Below are 12,495 nucleotides of genomic sequence, written 5' to 3'. Positions count from 1 at the left end.
TGCCAATGAGCACTTTTACAAAATTAGATATGAACATTGATGGAGAATGTTTTGATCAAAAGACTTATTGGGGTATGATAGGTAGTTTATTATACTTCACAACAACTATACCTTATATTATGTTTAGTATTAGATTATGTGCTAGATTTTAATATAATCACAAGCAATCTCACCTAAAAGTTGTTAAAAGGATTTTTAGATATTTAAAAGGAACTCCTAATATAGGATTATGATATCAAAAATCAAAAATCTTTATATTAATTGCTTATGTCAATGTTGATTTTACTGAATATAGAATAAATAGAAAAAGCACATTTGGAACATATCAACTCTTAGGTCATATACCTGTTTCTTGGTCTTCTAAGAAACAAAATTATGTTGCATTATCTATAGCTGAAGCTGAATATATAGCAGCAGGTGCATATTGTATACAAGTTATTTAGATAAAAAATACTTTAGAAGACTATGCAATTTATTAAAAAACATCCCTATAAAATACGATAACACTAGTGCAATATGTTTAACAAAGAATCTCATTCAATACTCTAGAACTAAACATATTGATATTAGACATCATTTTATTAGAGATCATATTACTAATCATGATATATCTCTAGAATTTATTGATATAAAACATCAATTAGCTGATATTTTTACAAAACCATTAAATGAGGAACAATTTAATTTTATTATAAGAGAATTAGCCATGTTAAATCTTCCTAATGCATGAATTTCTCTTATACATTTTTTGGATTTCTTGGTTTTTTGTAACTTAAGTTTTTATTTTAAATTGAGATCATTTCCTATTATTCCTTCTTCTTACTATTTACAAGAAAAGAGATTTGATTCATGGACTTTTGGTATTCACAACTTGATCTTTTATTTTTTATGTGATGATCATGCATCTTTCCTCTTTCTATTTGCAAAAGTAGAGCTTTAATTCATGGACTCTCAGATTCATGACTTGATCTTTCTTTCATTAATGTGATGATTGAAATATTTGCATCATTGATTTCCTATGATTCTCTTAAGTTTTTATGACATGAGTCTTTTCACTTTTTACAAAAGGAAGACTTGTCAAGATGATTCATGATATTTCGAATTCATGTGATGATTGAAATTTTTGCACCATTAAAATCTTCCTCTCTTTTTTTCTAATAAAAAAGGTAGAAAAAAAAGTGCTATCTTGCATATCTCAAGAGAAGCAAAGTGCTAGCTTGCATATCTTAAAAGAGAAGCAAGAATTTCTAACTTGTACATTTCAAGTGAAAGCAAAAATTACTAACTTTCACATCTCTAATACCTACTAGCTTGCATGTTTTAAAAATTGATAGTTGCATTTTTCTCTTTTTTGTTAATGATATCGGGGGAGAGGTAAAAAAGTAATGATGAATGAGTTGAAAATAATGATAAAAAAATGATGAATGTTTTGAAAATGTAAATGTTTTCAAATCATGCTTGATGACTTCATATTTTAAAATTATGCATGATGTTGATTCGAAATCTTATGTTTTAGTATCATGTATGTTATGCCCAAAGTGATGATGATTTATAATGTTTTGGGAATTATATATATTGTATCATAATGAATTGAAATATTTATAATTTGGAATGATGCATGCAATGATATACATATAATGTAAGTAATGATGATGCATATGAAGTGTGAAATGATGAACTTTACAAAAAAAAATAATTAAAATTATTTTCATTTGAATTCTAAAGTTATCATTTTCTAAATTCAAAGTTTCCTTCAATATGGCATTTAGATAGGGGGAGTTTAATCTAAACTCCATCATCAATTAGTTGTCATCATAAAAAAAGGGGAGATTGTTGAATCTCGAATTTTGATGATAAAGTCAATTGATGAGTTTACGATACAATTTGTTGTTTGAGAAAAGTAATGCAGAACTAACTTCAATCAGAAAAGGCAAAATGATTGAAGCAAAAAGGATCAGACATTAGGCCGGAGTTATAAAACGGGCATTGAGCCGGAAGAATTGGATGTTGCGCAAAGATCGGAAGTTGCAAGAGTTAACTTGTCGATGGATCGAGTGATACACCAAAGGTTCGGAAGATGCGTTGGAAGTTCATCAGGAATTCAGATGAACAAATAACAAGCCGAACAACTTAGATTTACACTCTTGTAATTGTGTTAGTCCTTATTATCGAAGTTAGGTCTTAATTTGAGTTACGTTTGGGTATAATCCTACTAACTCAATTAGGGGCCAACTAGGCTTTAGTTAAGATTTTTGGGGGCAAGTAAAAGGCCCATTTAGTGACCCCTAGGGGTCATTTAGTGATCCTTAGGAGGCACCCCAAGGTGATACACTAGGTCGAATAAAACCCTTGTCCAAAAGCTCTTGGATCTGTTTCTTTAACTCCTCCAACTCAATTGGTGCCATTCTATACGGAGGTTTAGAAATAGGTGCAGTACCAGGTAGAAGATTCATAGAAGGCTTTTCAAAAATAGCAGCACCATTGACCAAGTTGACACAAAAGAACATAAAATTCATGTGGGACGATAAATATCAACAAAGTTTTCAAGAATTGAAGAAGAAATTAACCAGTGCTCCTATCTTGGTGATTCCTTCAGGAGGAGAAGGTTTTGTAGTGTAAAGTGATGCCTCACTACAAGGGTTTGGTTGCGTTCTAATGCAAAACGAGAGGGTAGTTGCTTATGCATCGAGGCAATTAAAGCTCGATGAAAAGAACTATCATACTCATGACTTAGAGCTAGCAGCTATCATTTATGCACTGAAAATTTGGAGGCATTATCTCTATGGACAGACTTTCGAAATCTTCACAGATCATAAGAGTCTCAAATATATTTTCACACAGAAAGATTTAAATATGAGACAAAGAAGGTGGTTGGACTTTCTAAAGGATTATGATTTTAATATCAACTACCATCCTGGGAAAGCTAATGTAGTTGCTAATGCCTTAAGCAGAAATACCTATAGTCTTGTAGCCTATATGAATATTCAAAGGAATTCTATGATGACGAAGTTAGCAGACTTAAAACTTAAACTTTTATCGGAGACAAATAAAGGTTTTCTTGTGTGTTTGATGGCACAATCATTTTTGGTGGAAAAGGTTAAAGAAGGTCAGAAGGAAGATACATATCTTCAAACGATAGTTAAGGAAACAGCTCAAGGTTCTAGACCTGAATTCCTCTAAGCCGAAGATAGTTCTATTACATTCCACAATCAACTTTGTGTTCCCGAAAGCCATCCAGTAAAGATGCAATTATTAGAGGAGGCACATAGATAAAAATTTAATATCTATCCCGGGACTACTAAGATGTATCGAGATTTACGCCAAAACTATTGGTGGCGTGGTATGAAGAGAGATATAGCAGAGTTTGTTTCTAAATGTCTGATATGTCAACATGTGAAGATAGAACATCGAGTACCTGCGGGAAAGTTGCAAAGGATTTCGATTCCTGAATGGAAGTGGGAGCAAGTCACTATGGATTTTGTGAAAGAATTACCCAAGACTATGAAAGGATATGACGGAATTTGGGTAATAGTAGACAGACTTACTAAATCTACTCACTTCCTTCCTATTAACAAGAAGTATTCATTGGATAAACTAGCAAGTTTATATATTAAGGAAATTATTCGATATCATGGGGTGCCAATTAGCATTATCTCATATAGAGATCCAAGATTCACCCCTAAATTTTGGGGAAGTCTACAAAAATCTTTGGGCACGCAGTTAAAGTTTAGTACAGCCTTTCACCCCCAAACTGATAGTCAATCTGAAAGGACAATACAAACTCTTGAAGATCTCTTAAGAGCATGTGCTTTGGACTTTGGTGGGAGTTGGGATATGCACTTACATCTAATTGAGTTTTCTTATAATAATATTTACCACTCTAGCATACAGATGGCTCCAATTGAAGCTCTTTATGGAAGAAAGTGTAGATCACCTGTATATTGGGATGAGGTAGGAGAACGGAAGCTTTTAGGGCCTCAATTAATTCAAAAAAATATTGATAATATTCGAATTATACGCCAAAGATTATTAACAGTTCAAAGTCGTCAGAAAAGTTATGCAGATTGAAGGCGAAGAGATCTAGAGTTCGAAATTGGTGAGCACGTTTTCTTAAAATTATCGCCAACTAAGGGAGTTATGAGATTTGGTCAAAGGGGGAAGTTAGCCCTAAGATTTATTGGCCCATATGAGATCTTACAAAAGGTTGGGCCTATGGCATACAGATTGGCATTGCCCCCGGCTTTGGCTAGCATCCATGATGTATTCCACATGTCAATACTTCGAAGATATATCAGGGACCCATCACATGTCATATCTTACCAACATCTACAACTACGAGATGATGTCACTTTTAGAGAATAACCAACCCAGATCTTGGAAAGAAAAGAACATGTTCTAAGGAACAAAATTATACCTTTGGTAAAGATTTGTTGGCAACACCATTCAGTCCAAGAGGCAACGTGGGAAAGAGAAGAAGATATGCGAGAGTAGTATCCTCATCTGTTCTATTAAGGAAAGCTAAATTTGGGGACCAAATTTCCTATAGGAGGGGAGAAATGTAATCACATCAAATATTTAAGTTAGGAATTATTTTTCTTTCCTTACTTGTTATTATAATTTAAGGAAATCTTAATCTACTTCCTTGTTTATTGATATGAATTAAGGAAATAACTATTAAGAATTCCAGATGATATCATATTTGTTAGTATATTAAATGGAAATAATTTATATTAAATAAATACGAAAATTAAAATGAATTTCCCTTAATAGAGGCTCACCTCTTCCTATTTAAAGGGAGGGATTTCTCTCCTTCGTTCCTCACCTAGTCGAGTTTGGCAGCGGGAAGAACGAGGAGTTACACCCTGTTGACAAGAGGTAGGTTTCCCTACCTTTCTTGAATATAAAAGTTTTAGTTTTTATTTTGATTCTGTTGAAAGTTTTGTAGTTTGAAAAATATTTATTAATTCTTTAAATATCAAAATTTTTTCATTAAAGTAATCAGTTAAAATTTTTATAATATTCTTTGACCCATGATTAAGGTTTTTATTGTAGATTTAAATATGTTCAAAATTTATATGTTTTATATGATATTTCCTAGCATTACAGTTCATCTTTAATCTTATTTGGATTAAAAATCTTATTAGATTAAAATATATTATCTAAAATTTTGTTTGATATTCTTTAATCTAAAATTTAAAATATATTATTCTGAATGATTTAAATTTTGACTAGAATATGTTGAAATTTTATGTGTTGAAAGCATGATTTTTATTTGAATTTAGAAGATTATTCCTTGTATTAAAACTTATCTCATAGTCTATCTTTTAATATGTTATGATTTCTATTGATAGGATGTTATTTCCTTGTATTAAAGTTTATCTCCTTATCTATCATTTAATGTATTATTATATTTTTATTTATATTGTTAATAAATTTATATTACGGTATAAAATTAGATATTACTTAGATTGAAATTCCTCATAGGCCAGACTCAACCCATAGGTCTGGCCACAGCCCATTGGCTAGGCCTAACTTATAGGCCAGGCCCAACCTATTGGTCAGGCCTTGGCCCATAGGCTAACCCAGCCCAACCATCATGGGCGGTCACATGCAACGCACATGACCAGTCCATGGGCCAGGGCTGGGCCAGCTTTGTGTGATGCATGTTCAGTTATGTATAATGCACATGACCAGTAGATGGGCTGGCCCAATCTAGCCCAATATTATTATTAAATTTGAGCCCAAACATTGATTGAACTAAACTAGGCTTGATTAGTTTAGATCAATTCAGGGTGATTCCGAATTGATTGACTTATTCAAGTTAGTTTAACCTAAATTGAACCTAATCTAGTCCAAATTATACTAGTCTAGGGTGGTTCCAGACCAGTTAAATAAGGATTAGAGATCGGTTCAGTTAGGTTCTAGTAAATTGAGTTCAATTGGATCGATTGAACTAGAGTTTAAGTCAATTGAGGGCTAAATTGTATTATTTGATATTGATGATATTTGAAAAAAAATATTTTAAATGTGTTATTTCATCCCGATATGTACATGACCGGTGTTAGATTATGTTATTTTCCTGTCGAAAGCAAGTAGGGCGATTCCCTTTGGGGATTAGCGGGCCGTCAGACGTGACGGCTGGACGGTTCCTCTATCCGCTGTTGGGAGGAACGTGTCCCCACTTTGGCGGGTGTGGGACACCACTCCATCCGCTGTTGGGAGTGCGATATGAGTTTGCCTCCATCCGCTGTTGGGAGAACACAAACTCATCCCATAGGATAAAGCCTCTCCATCCGCTGTTGAGGGAGTGCTCCGTCGGGTACTTGATATACGCCAATGGGATTATTTATTGAATTTTGATCATGTATACATTTTGAGTAGACTTTTGGGGTTCCTACTCAGCGTTGCTGAATTTTTTTTATTTTTGATTTTCAGAGCAGCCTCCCTCTAGTACTAAATCGGATTCCATTAGCAAGCGGACATTTCTTTACCGCTAGGTAGAGCCACTTAGATGATTCTTGAAGTTAACATCACTATGTTTATTTTTCTATTTATGATTCGATGAATAAATGGATTGTAATAAATGAATTGTAATAAATGTTTATGAATGATAAAGTGATGTTTATTTATTTGGCCTAAATGTGTGGAAAGATTTAAAATAAAAAAAAAAAAAATCCAGGATGTGACATCTTTTTATGGTATCAGAGCATGGTCTAGGGCCTGTAGGTGTATTAGGTCCCTTGATTATCTCCAACCGATGATTGTCTTTAACCTATTATAGGAGTAATTGAGCCAATTCCAGAGATTAGTGGTCCTGTCACTCGGGGTACTCATGGTCGCAATGCTATTGGTCTACGCACTCGAAGAGGTGTTCAAACAAATAATAACTTGGAAGCTCCACGCATCGTAGAGCAAACCCAGTCCTCTCGTACACCTGTCACTAATTATGGGCCAGCTTTTCTGACTTCGCAGAATGCCCCTCATGCCCCAGCACCCGTCAATGCTCAAGATGACGTACACAGAGTCCTCAATGCTATTAGAGGATACTTTGAGCATCATGAGGAACGAGATGAAATTCCATAGGGCAGGAATAATACTTTAGATCACTTTAAGAGATTGGGACCACCAATTTTTTAGGGCAAGCCAGATCCAATCTTTGCTGAATGTTGGATTCGTCAAGTGGAAAAGACATTCGAAGCTATCGAATGTAGGGAAAATCAAAAAGTGTCTTTCGCTTCTTTCATTTTAGAAGGGAAGGCAGACACTTGGTAGACCTCGAAAAGGAAGATGTTAGAGGCAGGAGGTAATGTAGTAACTTGGGAGCAGTTTAAAGATGCATTTTATGAGCAGTTCTTTCCTTGTTCAGTTCGCTTTGAGAAACAACAAGAGTTCCTTAGCATCCACCAAGGAAATAGAACTGTAATGGGATATGATCATCATTTCACTAAGTTGGCTCAGTTCTCTCCATATATTGCTTTTAATGAAAGTCAAAGAGCTCGTCATTTTGAGAGGGGACTTCGATCATCAATTAGAAAGTATGTTGCAGTACTGATTTTACCAACATATGCTGAAGTGTTAAATCGAGCTTTGGTGGTAGAGAAATTGGATAATGAATTACAACAAGCAAAGGACCGAAAGCGACCTTTTAATACTACACCATTTACGTATGGGGGATCACATTCTGGACCCTCAAAGAAAGGAAAAGACAAACAGTTTGGGCATCAACCAACAGGAGCTCCTAACAATCAAGTTGTTATAAGATGTTATTTCTGTGGGAAGACAGATCATGTTTCCACCTCATGCCCCATGGGACAACGCGTATGTTTTTATTGTCAACAATTGGGGCACATGTCGAAGGATTGCCCACGGAAGCAACATTAACGTCGAGCTCCACCCCAAACAACTAGACAATAATAGCTACGACCTAGAGAGGAAGGACAGGCAAGAGTCTATGCATTGACTCATCAAGATGCTAAAGCCTCGAGATCTATTATTAAAGGTATCATCACACTTTGTGGTATGCCAGCATCTGTGCTTATTGATTCTGGTTCTACGTATTCTTTTATATCACCCTATTTTGCTATGAAACTGCATAAGAATCGTGAGACAATGAATAATGCATTAACGGTAGTAACACCAGTTGGAAACTCTTTGATAGTTGATCAGATATATAGAAACTGTGCTATTACTATTGAAAGTCACGATTTGCTAGTAGATCTTATTCTACTAGAATTTCAAGATTTCGATGCTATCTTGGGTATGGACTGACTTTCAGAATACCATGCAAGTGTCGATTGTTTTCGGAAGACTGTTACTTTCTCACCTCTAGATCAACCACCTTTCAAGTTCATTGGGATTCAAGAAAAGTTTCCTTCTATTATTTCAGCCTTGAGTGCTACCCAACTATTACTGAAGGGATGTCAGGGATACTTGGCCTTCATTTCTGGAGAAGAATCTAAGAAGCCAGTATTAAAAGATATCCCTATTGTGCGGGGTTTTCTAGATGTTTTTCCTGAAGATCTACTTGCACTGCCACTAAATAGACAGATTGAATTTACAATTGATCTTCTACCTGGTACTGCACCTATTTCTAAACCTCCGTATAGAATGACACCAATTGAGTTGGAGGAGTTAAAGAAACAGATCCAAGAGCTTTTGGACAAGGGTTTTATTTGACCTAGTGTATCACCTTGGAGTGCCCCTATCCTATTTGTGAAGAAGAAAGATGGATCTATGTGACTATGCATCGATTATAGACAGCTCAACCAAGTGACCATAAAGAATAAATATCCTCTTCCCCGAATAGATGACATGTTTGATCAACTTCAAGGTACTCAAGTATACTAAAAGATTGATTTGAGATCCGGGTATCATCAACTGAAGATAAGGGAAGGAGACATACATAAAACTGCCTTTAGAACAAGATATGGTCATTATAAATTCTTAGTAATATCTTTTGGACTCACAAATGCACCAATTGCCTTCATGGACCTCATGAATAAGGTGTTCTACCCTTATCTTGATAAATTTGTAATTGTGTTCATTGATGATATCCTAATCTACTCCAAAAGCATAGCAGAGCATGAACACCATCTTAAGACAGTTCTGGAAATCTTAAGGCAAGAGAAACTATATGCCAAGTTAAGCAAGTGCAACTTCTGGCTCAATGATATTATGTTTCTCGGTCATGTAATTTCGAGCGCTGGCATATCTGTTGACCCTCACAAGATTGAAGCTGTGATAAAATGGAAGCAGCCTTCTAATATTTCAGAGATTAGAAGCTTCTTGGGTTTGGCTGGATACTATAGAAGATTCGTAGAAGGCTTTTCAAAAATAGCAGCACCATTGACCAAGTTGACACAAAAGAACATAAAATTCATGTGGGATGATAAATGTCAACAAAGTTTTCAAGAATTGAAGAAGAAATTAACCAGTGCTCCTATCTTGGTGATTCCTTCAGGGGGAGAAGGTTTTGTAGTGTATAGTGATGCCTCACTACAAGGGCTTGGTTGCGTTCTAATGCAAAACGAGAGGGTAGTTGCTTATGCATCGAGGCAATTAAAGCCTCATGAAAAGAACTATCCTACTCATGACTTAGAGCTAGAAGCTATCATTTTTGCACTAAAAATTTGGAGGCATTATCTCTGTGGACAGACTTTCAAAATCTTCACAAATCATAAGAGTCTCAAAAATATTTTCACACAGAAAGATTTAAATATGAGACAAAGAAGGTGGTTGGACTTTCTAAAGGATTATGATTTTAATATTAATTACCATCCTGGGAAAGCGAATGTAGTTGCTGATGCCTTAAGCAGAAATACCCATAGTCTTGTAGCCTATATGAATATTCAAAGGAATTCTATGATGACTGAGTTAGCAGACTTGAAACTTAAACTTTTATCGAAGACAAATAAAGGTTTTCTTGTGTGTTTGATGGCACAATCATTTTTGGTGGAAAAGGTTAAAGAAGGTCAGAATGAAGATACATATCTTCAAACGATAGTTAAGGAAACAGCTCAAGGTTCTAGACCTGAATTCCTCCAAGCCGAAGATGGTTCTATTACATTCTACAATCAACTTTGTGTTCCCGAAAGCCATCCAGTAAAGATGCAATTATTATCGGAGGCACATAGATCAAAATTTAATATCCATCCCGGGACTACTAAGATGTATCGAGATTTATGCCAAAACTATTGGTGGCGTGGTATGACGAGAGATACAGTAGAGTTTGTTTCTAAATGTCTGATATGTCAATAGGTGAAGATAGAACATCGAGTACCTGCGGGAAGTTGCAAAGGATTTCGATTCCTAAATGGAAGTGGGAGCAAGTCACTATGGATTTTGTGACAGGATTACCCAAGACTGTGAAAGGATATGACGGAATTTGGGTAATAGTAAACATACTTACTAAATCTGCTCACTTCCTTCCTATTAACAAGAAGTATTCATTGGATAAACTAGCAAGCTTATATATTAAGGAAATTATTCGATATCATGGGGTGCCAATTAGCATTATCTTAGATACAGATCCAAGATTTACCTCTAAATTTTGGGGAAGTCTACAAAAATCTTTGGGCACGCAGTTAAAGTTTAGTACAGCCTTTCACCCCCAAACTGATGGTCAATCTGAAACGACAATACAAACTCTTGAAGATCTCTTAAGAGCATGTGCTTTGGACTTTGGTGGGAGTTGGGATATGCACTTACATCTAATTGAGTTTTCTTATAATAATATTTACCACTCTAGCTTACAGATGGCTCCATTTGAAGCTCTTTATGGAAGAAAGTGCAGATCACCTGTAAATTGCGATGAGGTAGGAGAACGGAAGCTTTTAGGGCCTTAATTAATTCAAAAAGATGTTGATAATATTCGAATTATACGCCAAAGATTATTAACAGCTCAAAGTCGTCAGAAAAGTTATGCAGATCGAAGGCGAAGAGATCTAGAGTTCGAAGTTGGTGAGCACGTTTTCTTAAAAGTGTCGCCCACTAAGGGAGTTATGAGATTTGGTCAAAGAGGGAAGTTAGCCCCAAGATTTATTGGCCCATTTGAGATCTTACAAAAGGTTGGGCCTGTGGCATACAGATTGGCATTGCCCCCGGATTTGGCTAGCATCCATGATGTATTCCACGTGTCAATGCTTCGAAAATATATCAGGGACCCATCACATGTCATATCTTACCAACCTCTACAACTACGAGATGATGTCACTTTTAGAGAACAACCAACCCAGGTCTTGGAAAAAAAAGAACATGTTCTGAGGAACAAAATTATACCTTTGGTAAAGATTTGTTGGCAACACCATTCAGACCAAGAGGCAACGTGGGAAAGAGAAGAAGATATGCGAGAGCAGTATCCTCATCTATTCTATTAAGAAAAGCTAAATTTGGGGACCAAATTTCCTATAGGAGGGGAGAAATGTAATCACATCAAATATTTAAGTTAGGAATTGATTTTCTTTCCTTACTTGTTATTATAATTTAAGGAAATCTTAATCTACTTCCTTGTTTATTGATATGAATTAAGAAAATAACTATTAAGAATTCCAAATATGATGATATCATATTTGTTAGTATATTCAATGAAAATAATTTATCTTAAATAAATATAAAAATTAAAATGAATTTTCCTTAATAGAGGCTCACCTCCTCCTATTTAAAGGGAGGGATTTCTCTCCTTCGTTCCTCGCCTAGTCGAGCCTGGTAGCGGGAGGAACGAGGAGTTACACCTAGCCTTTCTTGAATATAAAAGTTTTAGTTTTTATTTTGATTCTATTTAAAGTTTTGTAGTTTGAAAAATATTTATTAATTCTTTAAATATCAAAATTTTTACATTAAAGTAATCAGTTAAAGTTTTTATAATATTTTTTGACCAATGATTAAGGTTTTTCTTGTAGATTTAAATATGTTCAAAATTTATATGTTTTATATGATATTTCCTAACATTACAGTTCATCTTTAATTTTATTTGGATTAAAAATCTTGTTAGATTAAAATATATTATCTAAAATCTTATTTGATATTCTTTGATCTAAAATTTAAAATATGTTATTCTGAATGATTTAAATTTTGACTAGAATATGTTGAAATTTTATATTTGTTGAAAGCATGATTTTTATTTGAATTTAGAAGATTATTCCTTGTATTAAAACTTATCTCCCAATCTATCTTTTAATGTGTTATGATTTCTATTGATATGATGTTATTTCCTGTATTAAAGTTTATCTCCTTATCTATCATTTAATGTGTTATTATATTTTTGTTTATATTGTTAATGAATTTATATTATGGTATAAAATTAGATATTACTTAGATTGAAATTACTCACAGGCTAGACTCAACCCATAGGTCAAGCCACAGCCCATTGGCTAGGCTTAACTCGTAGGCCAGGCCCAACCCATGGGTCAGGCCTTGACCCGTAGGCTAACCCAGCTCAACCATCATGGGCGGTCACATGCGACGCACATTACCAGTCCATGGGCTAGGGCTGGGCCA

At 34.8% G+C, this 12,495-nt stretch overlaps 1 protein-coding gene across 1 annotated transcript; it reads left to right on the top strand.

Moving 5' to 3' along the window:
• Positions 1 to 10,754: 10,754 nt before the first annotated feature.
• LOC135644155 (uncharacterized) lies at positions 10,755 to 11,363 on the top strand (the record flags this gene model as incomplete). Its single annotated transcript, XM_065161615.1, has 2 exons — positions 10,755 to 10,814; positions 10,896 to 11,363. Coding segments are annotated over exons 1-2 (528 nt in total), but the record flags the coding sequence as incomplete, so codon positions are not given.
• Positions 11,364 to 12,495: the final 1,132 nt, after the last annotated feature.

This window comes from Musa acuminata, chromosome BXJ3-8 (genome assembly GCF_036884655.1).
Source record: "Musa acuminata AAA Group cultivar baxijiao chromosome BXJ3-8, Cavendish_Baxijiao_AAA, whole genome shotgun sequence".
Classification (NCBI taxonomy): Eukaryota; Viridiplantae; Streptophyta; class Magnoliopsida; order Zingiberales; family Musaceae; genus Musa; species Musa acuminata.
The sequence above is the reverse complement of the archived record's forward strand: the minus strand, read 5'-3'. Positions and strand labels throughout refer to the sequence as shown.